The sequence below is a fragment of the Tuber melanosporum genome, assembly GCF_000151645.1.
Source record: "Tuber melanosporum whole genome shotgun sequence assembly, scaffold_29, strain Mel28".
NCBI classification, from domain to species: Eukaryota; Fungi; Ascomycota; class Pezizomycetes; order Pezizales; family Tuberaceae; genus Tuber; species Tuber melanosporum.
In genome coordinates, this window is record NW_003298963.1 from 738,277 (window position 1) to 758,433 (window position 20,157).

General features: G+C 48.9%; 3 protein-coding genes; all 3 read left to right on the top strand.

Moving 5' to 3' along the window:
- The first annotated feature begins 6,255 nt into the window (after positions 1-6,255).
- GSTUM_00006696001 (uncharacterized protein) lies at positions 6,256-9,433 on the top strand. XM_002838871.2 has 5 exons: positions 6,256-6,591; positions 6,867-7,881; positions 7,942-8,242; positions 8,345-9,119; positions 9,215-9,433. Exons 2-5 carry the CDS (start codon positions 7,023-7,025, stop codon positions 9,236-9,238), a joined length of 1,959 nt encoding a protein of 652 aa, XP_002838917.1. The 5' UTR covers positions 6,256-6,591; positions 6,867-7,022; the 3' UTR covers positions 9,239-9,433.
- Positions 9,434-9,465: 32 nt separating this feature from the next.
- On the top strand, positions 9,466-10,324 carry GSTUM_00006697001 (uncharacterized protein; the record flags this gene model as incomplete). XM_002838872.2 has 1 exon in its annotated part: positions 9,466-10,324. One exon carries the CDS (start codon positions 9,466-9,468, stop codon positions 9,769-9,771), a length of 306 nt encoding a protein of 101 aa, XP_002838918.1. The 3' UTR covers positions 9,772-10,324.
- A 6,981-nt stretch (positions 10,325-17,305) lies between these two features.
- On the top strand, positions 17,306-19,966 carry GSTUM_00006699001 (uncharacterized protein). XM_002838873.2 has 5 exons: positions 17,306-17,646; positions 17,721-17,825; positions 17,885-18,333; positions 18,393-19,071; positions 19,124-19,966. Exons 1-5 carry the CDS (start codon positions 17,628-17,630, stop codon positions 19,804-19,806), a joined length of 1,935 nt encoding a protein of 644 aa, XP_002838919.1. The 5' UTR covers positions 17,306-17,627; the 3' UTR covers positions 19,807-19,966.
- The last annotated feature ends 191 nt before the right edge of the window (positions 19,967-20,157 follow it).

Here is a 20,157-nt window from a genome sequence, read left to right on the forward strand (position 1 = left end):
TCTCTACTCGTACCGGTACCGTACGCTAGACACATGGGAAGAAGGGTGCTCCACATTTCGTGCATCAACGTGGCGGAGGGGTGGCTGCCACGTTTTTCCCTCCTTTTTTTCCGTCCGCTTGATTCACTTTCCTGCACGAATAGGGAAGTGTTAAAAAGTGCAGAATCCGCAATAAGCAAGAAGATAAAAAAAAGGCGTCCAATCGCCCTCAGCCAAGCGGGCTGGGGTGGCATTATCTTTGAGGTAAGGTCCGCGGCTCCAAATTTCCGGACTGGTATCATACCCTATTGCTTCTTGGCGGAAAAAAAATTGCGGGGGTGTGGTGGCCTGCTTGATCTGCACGAGCCTTGGGAATAACTTTTTTTTTCCGCCTCTAACGATAGGAAGGGAGAGGGAGGAAGGGCTAAGGCGGACGATAACATGAGTACGAGTACGAGTAGGGCGAGGGATGAGTGAGGGGGCCCGAGAACTAGGGCAGACTGGGTGATGAATTTTTCGGGATGAGGGATGAGGCTTGGTAGCGATGGTAGCTGGCGATAAGAGAGGAAACAGCTGGAGAGAGCTCAGGACCCACGGGCCACGTCAAAGACCTTTTGTGAGTGAACGGGTGATTGGGTGGATGGACAGAGACAGTTGTCAATCAGTTTCTGTTCAGTTATGATTTACACTGCAACACGATGACCAGAATTCGCGCAGGGCAGGGTAGAACAGAGTATCGAAGCATCAGGATGGGTTCGTGATGCATCTCGGTGGCTTCCATGATCAACCGAGAAGCAGGGAGGGAAGAAGGGCAGCAAAGGATGAACCAGGTGCGATAATAAGGTCACCAATCAATAAATATAGAAACATTCTGACTACATTGTGGCAGTACAAGGATCACATCTCAAAAAACCGGTAATTCAAAACTTGACATGCGACATCTCACTTTTTTGCAAGAGCACAGGATCCACTTAAAAAATCTGCAGAATTAGAGTAAAACGGGCGATCTTAACTCAATCGGCCTACAGCCAAACACCAAAATATGGTACGGTACGCAACCTCCTTTTTCACACATGGGAGTCCAGAGCACGCACATTTCGGTGTTCCCTCCCACACACAAAGCAAGAGGGAGAGAAGGAATGAAAAAAATGAAAAAAAGAGGAAGGAGAATGGTCAAAAGTAATAATCATTATTATTACTCGAGCATATACGGTACTTGTACAGTACCATACATCCCCATCCGAACTATTGTCCCACCGATACTCGCGACCGAAAAACAGCAGCTCGTTATGATACGATCCGTCAAAGAATCCATTGTTGAAGAGTCCACCGGGTGAAAAAAAAGAAAGCCATCCCTTCCTTTGTGGAATGCGCAAAAGCACAATTACAGCCTACCGGTGGACCAGGCGCAGCCAGCCCCACCACGCAGACAAGCGAAAACAACCAACTACGGTAGAGAGGGGAAATGTCTGGTCAAATTCGGAGCCGACCGTCATACAGGGCCTGTACTAACCTCTTCTGGTATTGTTGGGATCAAGGTGGTTAGATTTGGTATGACATTGTTTCCTTTTCCTTTTTCCCTTTTTTTTTTCACGGTCGGGAAGATGCTAGGATTGGATAGACTGTAACTTAAGCGTGTTTTCGAACAGAAGGTGAGATCGGGAATCTGTGATTTCTCTTCGTTATCGTGCGTGCTATGCGACTACGGTACGTACCGCCCTTTGCTCTTCACACCTGATTCTCCATTCCTGAAAATCAATTGTGCGAACTCAGCCTATGATCTTTCTTTTTATGGCGTAGAATCGCTATCGATGATCTCGGCGATCAATTTACAACGTACGGTACAAACTTTCCTTCCATCCATAGTACTCGTACAAGTGAGGAAAAACAAGTAGGCGAGGATTGGCTGCCTTGGATTAGCCCCACTGGCCAGGGCACCGGGTCGATCTCCGAGGGGAACTACGCAACTTGTGGCAGCCGCACTTCCCCGAAAACAACTTGAGAGCACGGTACAGTATCGTACCCTTGAGATATCACAAACCTTAATATCACTCTCATATACCTATGCTCGTGTACAGTACCCAGTGGAACAGAACTGGGATGGTAAAAAGGAATTGGGGGGGAGGAAGAAAAAAAGAGGGAAATCCAGACCCGAATAGCACCTATCCATCGGCAAAAACCCTTCTGCAAATACCGGTAGGAGAAAAAAAAAGAAAAATTATACCCAGAGCCCTTCTAGAACTTTTGAAAAAGAAAGCAAAAGGGGGGAGATAGAGAAAGGGAGGAAGGAAAGAGGAAAAGTCTACGCCGCAAATCACACGCCTCGCTGCACGATTGTATTGGTCGGATAAGCTGCACCTGCATAACGTTATCGATAGAACTAAACTAAACTAAACTAAACTAAACTCCGTCCGTTGGCGTGGATGGGGGACTTCTAGAACTGCAGCCTCTGTTCCGTGGTACAGGATTTTTTTTCCACGTGTGGAATGAAGGCAGGGGGTGACGGGGGACACATTAGCGGCGGGAATAAAGTCCGAAAACACCGATCGCTTTTTTGATTTAACGGGAGAGAACACACTCTCAGAAGTGCTTCTTCCCCTCTCGGGTAGCAGCGACAAGGGTCCAATAATGCCCCACACACACAAACTTGAATGCCAGCTTCGGTACATCTGCATGAGTACCGTGCTAGGGTACGGAGGAGGAAGTTAGTGATGAGAAAGGACAAGGGGTGGCCGAGGGCATGTTCATAGCGCGGGAATCTGTAGATATTTTTCCTCGGCCACCCCTGTCCATCTCATCATTAACCTCCGTACCCTGGCTGGCACTTTAGCACAGCGTGGCAGCCATCCCGCTTGCTGACACTTGCTTGGCTCTCGCTTGGTCCGATTTTGGGAGGGGAGGGCCTCGGGCAGGTCTGGTGGACTAGTGTCCAAATGCCAACAGCTAACATAATCACATCTTGCTTGCTGGAAGGAAGGGGATTGCATTTAATTTTTTTCATGCGAGATACAGGTCCCTCAAGGATAACGATTTGTGTGCCATAACTGTCACCAGAACTTTTCCCATGCCCCCGCCCGAAAAAGAATTCTACTAAATTATCGCTGTCCTTGATATCCACCTGTACTCGTACGGGAACCCTCAGACAGGGAGGGGGGGACTATTTGATAGCATGTGGGTAATTGCAAGTAACGTGCGGGGGCAGATTAGATCCTTGTCCCCGTCGGGGAGGTGAGAGGGGTGGTGCATTTTGGGGAAGCTTTCCTCTCTCTCTCTCCCTCTCTCTCCCTTTCGCTCGCCGGTTAAGTTAGCGAGATGCAAAAGGCAAGATGGTTCGGACAACTTGTACCTGTATGATACTGTACGAGCACCTGTAGGCGCCGGAGTACCGTTTACTCGAGTACTGTGTGGCACGTTTTTTTTCTTCTTTCCCTTCGGTAAGGTTTACTTTTTCCCCCTCTTTGTTGCTTCTTTTTCTTCTTCTTTCTTCCGGTCATACCGGTATTCGGGGTTCGAGGTTTTGCCCACCCCGCGGCCGACGGTTCGATTCGCCGGGTCGGCCGATACAGTATCGTGAAATGTTTGAAAGCTCGGTCGGTGAAACCTGTCATTCACTTTATTTGCTGATCCATCCGTCTATCCCCGCGCATGTGTGTCCGCGTGAGATCTGACAAAGAAAAAAAAGCCTGTATGATAGAAGTGTCCACTAATTACAATATTATGCAAGTGTTATTATGCGTCGCACCCCCCCCCCTCCCATCCGGCACGTACCGGTAGTCAAGCAGGCGCAACATAACCTTTTTTTTTTCTTTTTCTTTTTCTTTTCTTCTACGATTATCGAGATCTTGGTTTAGTCTTTTTTATGCGAGGACCGGGTTGTACAGGTACAAGTGATGATAATTGAAAAGTGAGGTAAGGCAAGGAGATTGGGGGGGGGAGGGTTTAAATTTTTTTTTTTGTAACTATCATATCATACCTGGCTGAGCACGGCGTTTATTAATCCATAATTATGTATTCTGCGGGACCAAAACTTTATCGGGCGCCTGTGTAGGAGGAGGAATGATGGATAGATACGGTGGTAGGGTTTGTAGGCACGGTAAGCTCAGGTATAGTTTGTAGATTGTCGGAGGTTAACGCAGCTATGTACAGTACTAGTACCGTGCATTGCGCTATGCGAGGATCAGGGAGGAGCGGGGTCACGTTCCGGCCAGCTCTGGGTATCATACTGCACAGTACTTATGGCATGATGGTGTGGGCTGCATTTTTTTTTTTTTTTTTTTTTTTTACGTTGTAATATTTCATAGTACTCGCTTTTTCAGGCGGGAATTGACTTGCTCGTTCGTCATCGACGGCTTGAATCTCGGTAACCCCGAGCCCACCCCATCTATCCCCGCCCCGCCCCGTTGTCTTTGTTCAGCCGACGGGACAGATGGACGGTGGAATTGGCAACTCGTATGATAGGCGAACCGAAAAACCACACGGTGCTGTAACGCACTGGTACTGTGCTGTATTGTACTTTTTTTTTTTTCCTTTCCTTTTTTTTTTCGCCGGATACGCCCTGTCTCTCCGCTTGCCTGTCCGTCTGTCTACGTGATTTGTTGCTGTTGTAGAGTGTTATACTGATACTGTGCAAAGCACATGCTCCATCTTCCCCAACAATTGTGCAAAAGCAAGAAAACAAGGAGGAGGTAGGGGTGACTGAATAATTGAGATGGTTGATTGGTTGGTTGAGTTAAAAGTCTGTTCCGTGGAGCTGGGAGAATTGAATCCGTACCGCAGTAATTTAGGGTAGCGGCTGCATGCGATAATCGAGTATGTGACGATGCAGGCGCGATGGATGGGGGTGGAGATGGCAGTGGAGGGAGGGGAGGTCTGGGCGCGGCGCATAGGGGAGGGGGGTAGTGGCTTGTACTCGAGTACAGTACTGTGCCCGCGCATCGGAAGGGGGGGGGAGATGTACAAGTAGAGCTACGGTTAGCTATGATACCGCATGCGCAAGGAGGGGCATGGTGTGAGAAGGGTACTTTTCAGCGCGGAGCAAAAAGCTAAATGGAGGCCAACGTAAAAGTGGCATTATTGTTGTACCAATGGGGAAGGGGGGGGAAGGCGGGGATGTGTGTGTGATTCTTAGTGGGGACGGGCTCGGTGTAAAAAACCGAATTTTCACGCGCTGGGCCTCGGCTTGAGTCCTTGTGCTGAGTAAAATTTTTCTGTTCCTCGCTTTTTGTCCTTGGTTGCAACGACCTTGCGACCTATGTATGGATGGATTTGACATCGGGCTTTTTTTCTTTCTTTTTTTCTCCTTGCTGCGTACCAAGTGCTGGAGTACCGTACTGCCACACCCAGTTTGGGGGTGCAGGCGATTGGGGCAGAACAGATGGGTGGATGGAGGGAGAATGGACCGAAGGTTGAGAACCGGCAACAAATTGGTACCGGTACCGTGCTCGAGAATGTATGATGGGTATGATACGGTATTTTTTTTTCCCCCCCTTTCTTTCTTTCTAAAAATGGCCCCTAGTCTACTTACGCATCACACTCCGATCTCGCCCAAGTATGTTTGGCTTCACCACACGCGCTTTGAGCAGGTAAATTATCATACGGTAGTAATTAGAAAACAAGATTCTTTGTGATCGCTTTTCCGTAGGGCAAGGAAGGAGAGATTTTCATGATTGGTGGGTGGTGGGGATACCACCGAGGTTGCTCGCTTATTCATCATTCATCCAAATGTGCTGTGTGATGGTGTGAATCTCAGGAATTTCACTTTTGAACTTGGACGGTGTAAGTCTTGTGTGTGTGTACTCGAGTATCGGTACTGGTACTGGTATGATAGTCGTGCTCGAGTATGATACTGTACTGGTTTGGCGTCGGTCGGGTCCTTTGGTGAGAAGCCCTACCTGTCTTGCTGGTTGGCTGGTGCTGCATTTGTGGTGTGGTGGTGATAATGAGGCTGGGGCATGGGCCCCAGCAGTGCCGTACTGTGCGAGTACTCGTACAGTACCAGGACGGTAGTAGCCGCTGTGCGGATGTCGATTTTTCCCTCTTCCTTTTTCCTTTTTTTCCTTTTTTTCACTTTTTGATTTTCACATTTTTTTTTTTCCTTTCGACCCTCTCGCTTCCCCTATGACGCAGCCGCAGTCTCTTCTCTCTCCTTCCCTCCCCCACCCACACACACCACGCAAACCTCCACCAGCTTGCTTTCTGTCCGCATATAATATCCACGATGTGTAGCCATGTCTCCTCTAAGAATCAAAAACATAATTCCTTCCTTCATAGGAGACAAGACAGTCGGCACACCCGAAAAAAGTTACCGGTATTAAACCGCATCAGCTACACCCAGCTCGCCCCCTCAGCCCCCGACCAGGCGACGACGACGACTACGACGGTCTTCAACTGGCAAACGGACTACTGCGATCACCGAACTTCCACCAGTCCACGACAGCTTCGACAGCCGCAGATAGCACCTCGATAAAACCGTCCCAATCGCCATTGAAAAAAAAAAAGAAACCAAAAGGGAAACCGAACGGGAGAGCATTCGCAATCATCATTGCCCTTGCTTAGGTGGTCTCCGAGGCGCACTCACAGCTTGCTGTGTGCTGCTATAACTATAAACTTCTAGTAGGTTCCAGAACTCTCTCCAAAATCCAGAGAACACACGCAGCGCACACAAACGAGAAGAAGAACGCGAACACATCCTTTCCCAAGAGCTCTTTGCTGCTCCCCCTTGCCTGTTTCCCTAGTCCTCCATTCAATTGGAAATAGTAGCGTGTTTCCTGGAGTGCCTATTACTCATACCTGTCCCATCCATTGTTCCCCCCCCCACCCCTCCAATCCCGCAAACCATCCACCAACCCTTTCGCTGCTTTAGAGCTAACTCAAGGCCTACTGCATAGCGTCATCCCATTCTACTTCCGGAATTCCGAACCATTCCACGAGACTGAATTGTCATCTTATTGTGCACTCATAAAGGCCGTTCTTCCCTCCCGTGCCGAGCTTATTTCTTGTCCGACTTCACTACCATAACATCCACTACCGCTTTTACAAGTGAGATGCGAGCTCCATCGCCCCGTCAGTGCTCCTTCCATCCGACAACTCCATACTTCCTGAACACTCTTTCACACTACACTTCCTATAACTCCCCACCTTCCTCCCTCGCCGATTCCCATAAGAGAACGAAGCTTCAACCAGAGTTCGACAGCGGATTTATAAATTTCGAGCCCTCGGTAGACTACTCTCCCCCATACAACTCAGTCCCTCAACTCTCAACCCGAAACATTAGCCTGAACCCTCACATCAGCCTGCAAAGGGCCTCCGAACCTGCCTCACCTACTAATCCATCTACTCACTCGTCACCTTCCCCTTCTCGCTCGAGGGTGACTATCATGTCTACCGAACAGTCCTCACAAGACTTTCCGTTGTGCGGTGATGGGATGCATATCTCCGCGGATCACCATCAAAAGCAACAGGTTAATCGGAGATATGAATCCGCCAACTCCTTTGGGCACAGGGTTTCGCCTACTCCTAATTCGAGGTTTGGAAACGGGTTTCCCATGACTGTACCGCAGTCCGAGTCGCATGTTTCGGGGCCCGGGTTACACTACTATCCTGGCTTTCAATCCGACAACAATGACTTCTCGAAGCTTTCCACGCAGCAGCAGCACCGATACCTCCAAACCCTCCCACAGTTTAGGAACCAAGGTTTGAATATGGGCCAAATGACCCAAACACAACATCACGGTTCAGACGACGAAGATCCGCCAGCGCTCTCGCCTCATGGCCAGAGTCAATTTTCCGCCTCTTCGAGGCCTTCCCTATCGGATGTGGATTTACGTTCCCCTGCCACGCCCATCGCCTCTCCGGGCCCGAGCGATCTTGCTGAGGGATGCGGTGCTCCAGTGTCTGCAGTTCGTGAGGATACCTCTTATCTAGTTGAAGCATGGATGGAACATTACTTACGATCCGAATCAGACATCCACACTCCCACTCCTAGGCTTGCTCGAAGGGTTTCGGACGCAATGCAGGATGAACTCTTCAACCCCGGCATTGCACCTGGCACTTCGATTACCTCTCGGTCGAGGCAGGATTCAAATGGTGTGAATTCCAAGCTCCCGACATTTCTTCACCAAGCGCAAACCCAGCACTCCATTGCTCGCGCCACTCCCCCGACCACTCGCGACCACTCGCCATTTCGTGCCAACTCTCCGTTCCACCCCGCCATCAGAGCTAACCAGTTTCCCCTGCCCCAGTCACCTTCAAGAACCACTTCGCTGTTACCTGTGGGGTTTGGCACTGCTCGCGCTCGGCGGGAACAGGAGGCCGAGCGAGATGCCGAGCTTCTCTCTCAACAGATTCCACATGGCTTTGGTGGGAGCAACGAGGCTCCCAAGACCATCTCGCCCAAGGATGCTTACGTCGATTATTGCGATCCCGACGAGGAGGACGTCAAAGGCAACTTTTTCCCTCAGGATGATGCATACTCTCAGGATGGAAGTGTCCATAGCGGGAGCTATAAAAGCTCTATTCATGGCGGTGATGACGCTCAATCTGATCACAGTTTTGGAAAGACCGAGGAGAGCTTTGGTAGTATGGCTACTAGCAGAAGGGAGAGCGACGTGAGCATGAACTTCAGTCCTCAGCTTTATGCTGGTAATGGCAACCACCAATACCCGCAGCTTGGCTTTCCTTACACATACTCTCACATGAGCAGACACAGTGAGGAGGTTGGGTCCGATCCCGTTTCTCAGACTTCCGCTGTCGAGGAGGAGCCTAGTTACGATTACGATCCCGCCAGCTCACCAAGCTCGAAGCCGGCCGAGTCTAAGGCCAACAGAGGCGTTTACACTTGCACGGTTCCCGGCTGCACACAAAGATTCCCTACCACCACCAAGATGTCAAAGCACAGACGTGAAGCCCACAGACAGTCCACTCCGCTTTCGAGCATCAAATCCCACCACCCCGGCCCTCACAAGTGTACTCGGATCAACCCTACTACCAACAAGCCTTGCAACACTATCTTCTCCCGACCCTATGACTTGACGCGCCATGAAGATACCATTCATAATACAAACAGGCAGAAGGTCAGATGTGAGATCTGTAATGACGAAAAGACGTTCAGTAGGCAAGATGCCCTTACTCGCCATAAAAAGGTAAAGCACCACTCCGATCTACAATGATGCACCCATGCCCAAGCCCTGCGCCTAATGTGATGGTACAATTTGCTAATATATGATGGATTTTCTAGGTTAAGCATGGTATCGACAAATAGGACTTTCCAGAAAAAAACAATCGCTTCGCTTCCATCGATTAATGGTGACGATGATGAGTACTCCTTCTCGTTGAAGCACCTTCTCGAAAATCCTGTTGCAAGCGATCGGCAAATGGGACGATCGACAAAAGCACGCACATGTTGCTCGCCCCAGCTACGGTAGAAGGATGGAAGCAGCCATGGAAAAAAAAAAAATCACTTTGTTCCCGCCAAGACATGGCAGTACAATGCCGGATGACGTCACAACCATTGCTCACCGCGCCCTGCGGCCGGGTCCATTTTTGATCTTTTTTTATCCTTTTCTCATTTTTGTTTTTTTTCCTGGAACGAGGCTTTTCTTCTTCCTTATTCTCACACGAGAGCAAATATCCGCCGTCAATCATTTCTGGAAGTACTCTCCTTTCCCCGGAGCCTATTCCTTTCTCTTCCGCATTTATTATCCGATTCCATGTTTCCATTTTTGCGATAATTTTTGCTTTCTATTATCATTTTTTAGCCTTTCCTTTCTTCTTGATCTGGAAACCTGGGGATAATATTGGGCAGGTTTTATATGCTACAAGTTTATTACTGGTCGATTGGGGTTGCGGGTGCATAATTTTCGGTCGTGGCACGGTCAACACCTGTCTCGGTCTTTTTTTTATCATATCATAGCTGTTTTTTGTGACAACGTACTGGTTACTTGCGTTCACCCTATTATTTTTCTATTTCTTTTTTTTTTTTTTTTTTTTTTTTTTTTAGAAAGGCGAGCTGGGGTGTTTTTTTTTCTTCTTTCTTTCTACTGAGAGGAAATCATAAACATGGAAGGGATGGCGTTTTTTTTCGCAATTGCGCACTCCGCTTTGCTTTGGCTTTGACTTTTTCGCTTTTGTCTTTGGGGCTGTCTGGTGTTTATCGCTTTGTATATGCCATGTGCGAGTATGATCTGTGTCTATCTCTATGTATGCGCAAGTGTATTGCATGTTGTATGATTCTGTACGAGTATATGAGGTTGGCTTAGACTTTTGGGGGTTGGTAGAATTTTATTCACTACTACTGCTAAGTCACTGGTAGCAGGGTTGCGGTAATGTTATTATGATAATACTCTTATGACTATTTCACAATTTCTTATTTCGAAGCACTGGAAAGGGGAATGGGAATTTACACTGGACTATGAATCAAGTTGATGCTGGATACAAATTTGCTTTTTTAGAGTATGGGAAAAAGGAGAAATGACCGTCTGGCTTATTGTGACGCGCTCAGCGGTAATCCCTCAAGGTTGAGAATCGAACTCTGAATTCTTGATAAAGTTATTCCAGAAGGGAAAAAGGAAAACGGAAAAAGAAAATACCGTTACGGTCCCGTTAGAAATCCGATTAGGTACAGTACTGTACGAGTAGGCCGTGCATGCTACGCTAGGCCTTGTATCATACTCGAGTACTCATACAGTACTCAAGTAAGCATATCGAACCCTGCATCACGCACCGCAGATCCGTAGACGAGTCCAACAGAGCAAAGTGCGGTATGTACGATACTGTACGAGTAGATAGTCCTACTCGAGTAATCCACCTCGAAGCAAGAAGCGCCCTCCCAAGGAGACCCTAGAGGTATAGTAGGCTACCGGGGGGGGGGGGAAGGGGCGCACGCGAGAACTCGATGACAAAGTACGATACCGTACCACGATATCCACCCGTCACACCCACACAAGAACCCATAACGGTATATTATACACAAGTATTTAGTATAGTACGAGTACAGGTACCTACCCATTCATGACGAAATGGAAGGAAAAAAAAAAAAAGGAGCTGAATTGACCAAGTACAGTACAGTACCAAGTAACCGGTAACATCACCAATAAAGTTAAAAAAATTTTTAATCGCCGGATTCGGGTCGTTATTCCTCCCCCACCATCTCTATGATACTTTTTTTTTTTTTTTTTTTTTTTTTTTTTTTCTTCTCTTTCTCTTCTGGAGAGTGGCAGTGACGCACACACCGAGACCTTTGAAGGTTTTTAAAATCAAAGCTTACGACACAAGCTGTAATTATATACAGTACCGTTTTAACGTTTTTTTATTATTGTGATAATTAACTCCGATCGATCCACTTTTTTCCCGGGAAAAAATACCGTAGAATAGAATAGAATAATGACGATCGGGAAACATCATCGTCATGTTACTCGTACGAGTACAGTATTGCGCACCTTTTTTTTTTTTTTGCGGGAGTGAGCCGTTTGCCGGGTGTGGTATGTACATGCTCACTATCTCTGCGTTGGAGATGATTGCCACACTTTGTTTTGACTACTTATGATAACCTTGGGTTGCGCAGGGGGTCATGGGGGCTCACTCGTTTTATGAACAGGGGTAGTCTTTTCGGGTGGTCGGCTTTTTGTATCGTAGGCGTGGGAACTCATTTTGTTCTCCCCCGCCGTCGCGATTGCTGCGTTCGGAAGTGGGGGTGGGGTGGGGTGGTATATGATATGCTTTACTGGGGCTGTGGTCGGTTTTTGGAATTGTTGATGCGATATGCACAGTACGGTTGTTGGTATATGGGCAATTAGTATTGCGGTCTCTTTTTAACTACTGCTGCGGCGAAACCACTGGCGGGTTCGAGGGGGGGTGGTTCGCCAAGGCAGATTCTGGCCGGATTTCTCAGCATACAAGTCTACCTGGTTATGCGGGCGGAGTAAGATTTGGGAGGAATATGGTTTTTCTCTCTCTCCCCCTGCACTCTCGGAGCTTTTCGAAGGTGATAGCGGATTAATGCTGAAGCCGGCGGAGGGAGGTATATTCTGAATTAGGCCTTTTTTTTATTTCGTTTTTTCCCACCCTTTTCACCTTTATCTGCCCATAGTTGAGCCCCCAATTTAGATATCACAGGATGTTTTTATGGATTTCCCGAACCCGTAAGGCATTCAAAGGGGGGGGGGTTCGTAATAGGGAGCCACATAGCCTTCGTTGATTTTTATCACTGGCCCCCCTCTATGCCAGCATTGCCCTTGACTCTTGACTACTGGTATGGAATTTATAGTCAGGTGCCATGTTCACTGCGAAGGTATATTCTCCCGGCTGTGAAGTCGCTGAATGGGGGGGGTGGGTTTCTTTGGACTTGCTCAAATAGGCATATATATGTATCATTGGTTGATATCTGACTCGGAGAGTTGGTCTAGATTGGAAGCGTTATACTGTACCCGCCGTAGGGCGCTCGAGCATAGTCTGCGGTTTGTGAGGCCCAGCACTGCTTTTACCATCGGTATACGGGTCAACCTACACGCTCCAGCGGCCTGATTATTCCCTTCTCTCTTCTTTTCACTTCTGTTGCGTTCTATTGTGCCGGCAGGATTGGTAACATAACCCGGTTGAACGGCGATTACCCGCGTCTCGGGGCTGGTGGCGTATCAGCGGCGACCGCTCCTGGGAGTCCTGAAATATTAGAAAAGTCATCGCGATATCATCTGGTACGATGATTCACTTTCCATCAAGTCAAGGTATCCCCAGAGAATCATGCGCACCTCGTGTACGCGCTGTAGAGTGCGTACATCAGCATGCTATGCCCTCCATGGAGTTTTTTTTCCCCCGGGAATCATCATACCCAAATTACTATCACTCAGGCTTACCCGGTACGCCCTCCACACCCCAGCGAACAGTCGTCCATCGCCAAGCCGCGGGTGATTTTCCATAGCCAACACTGTTCAACACGTTACTGTGCTCACTCATTTGCCAATTCCTCCGCCAGCCGATAATTTGCTGCAGCCCTCACCAAATATTCGGCTCACGGAGGTATAATTTTCCCGCCAAAGACGCGTGAGTGTGGTGCTGGTGCGCCTCACACCACAGTCAGTAATCAACCTACCAACCTCGGAGACACCCCACATAATTGTCCGAGATATCGTCAGTTATTTGAGTCTCGTATAGCCAAACACAACAGCAGTCAATCTCCTCGCGAAAATTATTCACTGAGCCGATACTGTACACGTACTCTACGTACAGTACAGCCACATCTGCAGAACTCTCAACCCTCCCCGTACCTATTCTCTCGAAATTCACTATCTCCGGCAGTCCTGCAATCTCCGGACTCTGAGTCAAGAGCTCCTTGGAAGGACTAGTGTTTCCCGACACGGTATGCGATCGACCCACTGGACGTGTTTGATCTCGTTAATCGTTAATTGGTATGCAATCCTGTCAACCTGTCAAACCAAACCTATCGTGGGCTGATTAGATAATTTCTGCTGATAATCTGATAGTGGATTTCAAGAGATTATGATCCTAGACCTCAAGAACCGTATCCGTTAACAAGAGGGCAGGAAGAGCCCTTTGGATAACTATTTTGAGATATGCCTTCAGGGGTATAATTGTAAACTTTTACCGCAATTTGTTTTTCTGAATAATGAGAAAGAGAGGGTTAGCTGAGCGTTTCCAAGGGCTGAGGGTACAGTACCCGGATAGGTATGTGAACCCCCGAATGCGGCTGCACTTGACAAAAACGTCTTTCGCGGTCACTGACGTTACCATCAATTAGTAAACGCAGGGCCGAGGAGGATGTTTAGCTCGGCACCTATCGTTCCAATCAGTTTATGTAATTTGACACTGTTTAGAAATACCTACTATTAAGTGCTTCGATATCCATGGGGATTGCTGGAAACATGGTGATTGGTTGTCCAGTTCCAGACGGCTGTCGGCACGATCGACTGACGAATTTATAAGTTTTGCGAAGCTGTCTTGTTCGCTAAACAACATGCGATTCTAATGTAGGAAACAAACTTACCAGCGCAAACTGTCTCGGCAAAGCCAGGCAAATTGCTCCTCCCCTTCTTTCGATTCTGCTTTAACTACTTTTGCTCTGTCTAGTACCACTCTATGCGTGCAGGACATGCAGAATCTACCGGTTCTGCAGCATTCGCTGTTGGAAGGTTTGGCATCAATGCTAGACTAAATTACCTTCTTTCGCGACGTGAGCCGTGCCGGGGTAGGGATTTGTTTACTGGCACAGATCTCATTAGGGCTGCTGGTGAACAATCATACTTACCAATGGCAGTGGACGGGCTCCCCCGGCAAGCTCCCTCGACTTCATTCCAGGACGGCCGTGGGGCCTCACATTCCAAGGCATTTCTATCAATCCACGGTGGAGCCCTTCGTCCTCCCCGTCCTACAACCAAAAGAAAACCCCGGGCAGAACCCTCTCCGGGATTGGACGGACTGAACCGCTGCGAACATTGTTGGTGCCATTCCGCCGTGTGATGCTGTATCTATAGCCGGGTATGTTTGGTGGAGGTGGTGGCTTAGAGGCGTATTGGAGATCGTATCGCCTCTGGTGAGTGGCGGTCGAATTGGCTCTGTAGGTTCGTGGCCGGATGGGGGGAAGTGCTAGTACTTATAGACGAAATATAACCGTTCCTACTAACTTATGCCTCGAGTCTCCTTTTTCTGAATCCCTTGACGTGTAATGGTATTGGAGGGGACGTAATCATGTGCGTAGCAGGGAGGTTTGAAGTTCTCGGCACATGGTAGGCACCTGTAATCCAATGACGTTTGTGAGCGCAACTGCTATTTTATATCGCAAAAGTCCAGCTGTTTTGGTAGTGTATTTTTTTTCTTTTTTCTTTTTTCTTTTGAAATTGACTTATATATATATTACTAGCTTTTGACACTGGCCAGAAGGAAAAAAAAGCAGTCCCATACAAGTAAAATTGGTTGTTGTAATCTCATTCATAAGAGAGGGATCTGTTTATCTCACCGTCTATCCCCACGATGCCACACAAACCTGGCTCAGTCCAGATGGTGTGTTATGATACAAAACTGTCCCGTATGACACCATACATCTTGATGCTCGTACAATCCCGCCCGTGACTTCCGGGGCAGCTCCAACTTCGCGAGTGAGGAAGCATATATTTTTCTTTCTTTCCTTCTTTACTACCTATCGGAATTATATATACAGGACGGGGTCACACAATAAGGAGGAATTGGAAACTGGGGGAATGGAAATAAGGTTGTCGAACGTGGAAAGGGAAAAGTTGCAATGAATATGCACAAAAATCCCATACACACATCCACTCATCGGTCAATCTTTTTCAAACCTCCAACTTTTCCGATGTGATTCTCCTACGGTACTCGGGGGGGGCGAATGGGGTTTCTTTCTTTATGCGAAACGGTTAATGTAGGGATTGCTACCCGAGACCTGAATTGGACAGCCGAGGGGGGAAGAGAGAGAATGTGTGAATGGGACGTTTTGCCCCGCAGCGACTCTTTGGAGGTCTGGTGGGGGGGGGGACCGTCTTACGTATGGGAGCAGGCAGTCACAAGATATCACTCATGATGAAACATGGTGGTGGTGTTGAATTTCCTGTTATTGTCTTCCATTTGTCCTCAAACTATGGCTTTGTCTAAAGCGTTACTTTCCTATATCCGGTTATCTTATTTGGTTGTATCTGTTGTGGTGGTGAGACATCATCGGTTGGGTCTTGATTATTGAGCGGATATTTCGTATCGGCTTGGCTTCATTGCGACCTCCGAGATTGGAGGCGTATACATGACGAGTACCTATGATGCGCTATCAGCTGAAGGCGCACAACAGGTTACTTTCAGGTTTCTTTTCATGATGTATGAGGTCACTATTGTTCTCTATATATGTTCGGCCTTCTGGCCCTTTCATTTGGATAATAAGTAAGAAAGATACAGAGAGCAGAAGTCGTGCGAAGTCTTTACCGTTTTGCCTTCACATATTAGAGCACAATTTCAACAGGTGGTTGGCGATAGATAGTGGCCATGAGGCAATAGCACGTCTGCCTGTAGTTGTATCGTACTGGATGTGGGATAAGTAGTGCAAACGGCACTCTCGGCTGTAGCGACGAGGTTGTACTATCATAACTAATTGTTGATCCGTAACTCGAGTTAGGTTTTGTGGGGTTCTGTTTCGGCGGCGCCATTTTGCTTCGCTCTGGCCTCATCCCCTCCTTTTCTTTTTGGAAGTCTTGTTGGGTGGGGGTGGCATGTGGCCTTGTTGAGAGCTCAGGGAGCAGCGGTGAGGGTGGTGTGTTCGTGGGGATCGGGGTTCGGAGATGCTTATTTATATTTTGTTCACAATGCGCAGAAGAGTGGTGAGCATATTGCGCCTGAGGCGGATATTGCGGGGTTTTCGATGTCACGGGTTAGGTGTGGGGGATACCTCGTGCCATGTCCTACCACTCACTTATCTGTATGATAAGTTTCCCCCCATGAGCGACTGGCTGAGATGTTGAAAAGAATCATGAGATTTTGCGGGGCACAGTAAATGCAGTAGCAATACAGTGCATGACTTGCTCGGAACCAGAGCCCCTCCACGAGCACAGGGGAAGAAGAGGCTGCTCTGATCATAGGAAATACCATCGCCTACCTTGTGGGTCTGGTCTATGTGGAGTAGCCGGTGCTCCAGGCCCCGACCCCGACACCGCCATGCTGAACAGCTCCCAAATGACCTCCCGCTGGAGTAATCAGCACTGATTGGTTCTTCCTCCACACCACAGAACCATCATTGGACCACCACCCAACCGCCGCCGGTAAAAAAAAGAAAGAAGACGAAATCCCACCGTAAATGCAACCGCACTGCATGTAAGAAATACTATGTTCCGTGAATCGCCTAATTCCCATCTTTATTGTGGTTTATCGGTCTCTACTCGAGTCCCGATGTGCCCGAGTCCCCAAATTCTTCTATTGCCAAGTAAAGATCCAAGATCCCCGGCGAGGCTTGACCAGATCTGTCACGTGGTGAGTCCGTGCGCAAGCCAGTGGAAGCCGGGACCTTTATTGGGAAATCAGAAATGCACGTAGAGGGTCGCTGTTTGCACATAATAAACTTTATTTCGGGGGCTGGAGAAGAGGAAGGGTGGGAAGATGGGGGGGGGAAGGAGAGGGGGTTGGGGGAATTATAGAATATACAGATGTTCGAGTATATCTAATCCCTCATCCATCACAACGCTGCAGATATTCAAGTCTCGGGGGTTATCGCGCTGCACACCCACACACTCTCCCCATGCGGAAAACTGTTTGGACCAAAAGTTCCAAAATGTGTGTCCCAACCCGGAAATGTCGTCATTTCATCCTTGTCCCTCTGGCCTTTCTCACCCTCCACTCTTTTCCATCTCCAGCATTGTGCAACATGTTGTCCATGGCGCATTCGTCTACGGTAGCTCAGGTTTGATTTCTAACTTGATGGCCAATTCTCCTCCCCTCCTTCTTTTGCTTCCTCTAGGCTGGTTCAACCTTCTCACTTTCGACCGCCTCCATCACTTCCCCTAGTGCCCCTAATGCTTTCTTATTGCCAGGGCAGCGGCGGCTCTACTGCTGGGCGGGGGTACGTGGCGGGCCAGGCTGCTGAGAGGCAATTCACCCTGCGCGCGGTCGCGGTGGGTTTGCTTGTTGGGACGGTGGTGAATTTTTCCAATATGTACTTTGGATTGCAAAGTTTGCTTTCCTGTTTCTCTTGGAGCGATTATCGGTAGACGAGTGAGATTACTAACAAGTGGGTGGTTGCGCAGCGGGATGGGTATCCATGATGTCGATGCCTTCTTCACTGATTGGCTTCGCGATATTCAAGAGCTGCGCGAAGCACTTGGAGTTTCCGTTTACTCCTGTTGAGAATGGTACCTCTACCCTTTCCCCTTTCTCTCCCTTACTCTAATAACCAACCAACAATAAACAGTCCTTGTACAAACCGTAGCAGGAGCCGTGGGCTCAATGCCCCTCTCCGCGGGCTTCGTTGGTGTTGTTCCCGCTCTCGAAAAATTACTCAAACCCGAGGAAGGGGGTCCGCTAAGAATCGGTACACCACAATTGATGTTCTGGAGTATTGGCGTAGCGTTCTTTGGGGTTTTTTTCGCCGTGCCATTGCGAAGGCAGGTTATTATCAGAGAGAAATTGAAATTCCCAAGTGGGACTGCGACGGCATTGATGATTTCTGTTTTGCACGGGAGTGGAAAGGTGGCTGCTAGGGGAGGTAGTGGAGACGAGCGAGAGGGATTGGTTTCTGGCATGGATGAGGAAGAAGAGCGGGAGGGGGGTCGGGAAGTGCAGGAGGATGCAGGAAGGAAGGAGAGCTGGGGACAGAAAAATAGGTTATTGGTTTATTCTTTTGCACTTAGCGGGACTTGTGTTTGTCTCCCCTTCCTGGGCACTGTGGTTACAATGATTGGTTGGCTAATACATGATAGACATTCATCTCTTACTTTTTCCCCATTCTCCGGGACCTCCCGATCTTCGGCTCCGCCGCCGCAAGCACCTGGCTCTGGACACTAAACCCTAGCCCGGCATACGTAGGCCAGGGCATAATCATGGGGACGGGCACAACGTTGCACATGCTTCTCGGGGCGATAATCGGCTGGGGTGTACTCTCCCCGTTCGCAAGATATAAAGAATGGGCCCCTGGCCCAGTGAGTGACTGGACTACCGGCAGTCGTGGATGGCTTGTATGGGTTAGTTTGGGTATTATGTTGAGCGACAGCGTGATCTCCCTTGGTGGTTTGATCCTAGAACCAATTATCAAGTCTCTTTGGCGGCGGTGCAAGAAGGTGTCCAGGGGCAGGGAGGGGTACGAGAGACTTATGGACGGCGGTGGCGGGAGTGAGTATGAGGAAGGAGACGAGGCTTGGGGACTTTGCAGACGGAGAAGCGGGAGGTCGGGGGTGGGTGAACAAGGCGGTGAATCGCCTGGGGAGGATGCTCCGGATGAGCACCTCGTCCCAATGAAAACCGTAATAATAGGCCTCCTAGCATCTGGCCTGCTCTGCATAATCGCTGTAGAAGTCGTTTTCAGCATGGTTCCTCTCTACGCCACCGCAATAGCCTTCCTCCTGGCATTAATCCTTAGTGAAATGGGTGTCCGCGCACTCGGTATTCCCCCTCCCTCCCACCAAAAACCTCCCTAAGGCTAACCACTCCTCAGGCCAAACAGACCTAAACCCCGTCTCGGGCATCTCAAAACTCACCCAACTCTTCTTTGCCCTGATAACCCCACCCAGCCATCCCTCCTCAATAATCACCAACCTAGTGGCGGGCGCCATCTCAGAAGCTGGCGCCCAACAAGCCGGCGACATAATGCAAGACCTAAAAACCGGCCACCTCCTCAGCGCCTCCCCTCGGGCACAATTCCACGGCCAACTCATCGGCTCCGCATTCGGCGCCATCATTTCCGCTGGCGTGTATCGTCTATACACATCCGTGTACCCGGTCCCTGGCAAGCTATTCCAAATCCCCACGGCGTACGTGTGGATCGACTGCTCGAGACTGGTGTTCGGACAGGGACTGCCGGAGGGTGCAAGGGGGTTTGCGGTGGGCTTTGCGGTGTTGTTCGCGGTGATTACTGCATTGAGGGGGTGGGCCACGTTGGGGAAGGGGAGGTGGGCGGGGTACTTGCCCGGAGGAATTGCGGTGGCTGTGGGCATGTATAACGTTCCGAGTTTCACCCTGGCTAGGGCTTTTGGCGGGCTTGTGCAATGGTGGTTCGGTGGACGGGGGCAAGACGCAGAGGCTGGATTGGTGGTTTTTGCTTCGGGATTGGTCTTGGGTGAAGGGGTTGTCAGTATTGTGAACTTGGGCATGGCGAGTTTTGGGGTGCCGCATTTCTGATATGGGGTTTTTTTTGTACTGTACTGTACTGTACTTGACTGGAGACTAGATTGGTTGGGTTATCATTGTAGTTTCCTAGCCTTTATTTTCATTCCAGCTTTTCGGATAGTCTCGGCATTTCCAGAATCATACCTAATGACGCATAATCTCTATTACAAAATTGCCGGAACTGTATCACTACAACACATGCCATGCTACTTCCTACAAACAAGACACCACCTCGTATCATACCGTGGAAGCCCGTAATGCGCGAAGACTCACCCGCAAAACAGTAGGCAGGACACCCTTCCTCGCCGACGATGAATCATATCATATCATAAAACCGTAATATAATTACCCTATCAACCAACC

Bases quoted from the DNA above. Each gene is read 5' to 3' on its own strand.
- GSTUM_00006696001 (XM_002838871.2), top strand. From the start codon at position 7,023: ATGCGAGCTCCATCGCCCCGTCAGTGCTCCTTCCATCCGACAACTCCA. The intron at 7,882-7,941 runs GTGAGGATACCT...GATCCGAATCAG, and splicing joins TGCTCCAGTGTCTGCAGTTC to ACATCCACACTCCCACTCCT. The intron at 9,120-9,214 runs GTAAAGCACCAC...TGGATTTTCTAG, and splicing joins CCCTTACTCGCCATAAAAAG to GTTAAGCATGGTATCGACAA.
- GSTUM_00006699001 (XM_002838873.2), top strand. The intron at 18,334-18,392 runs GTTTGTCTCCCC...AATACATGATAG, and splicing joins TTGCACTTAGCGGGACTTGT to ACATTCATCTCTTACTTTTT. The intron at 19,072-19,123 runs GTATTCCCCCTC...ACCACTCCTCAG, and splicing joins AATGGGTGTCCGCGCACTCG to GCCAAACAGACCTAAACCCC.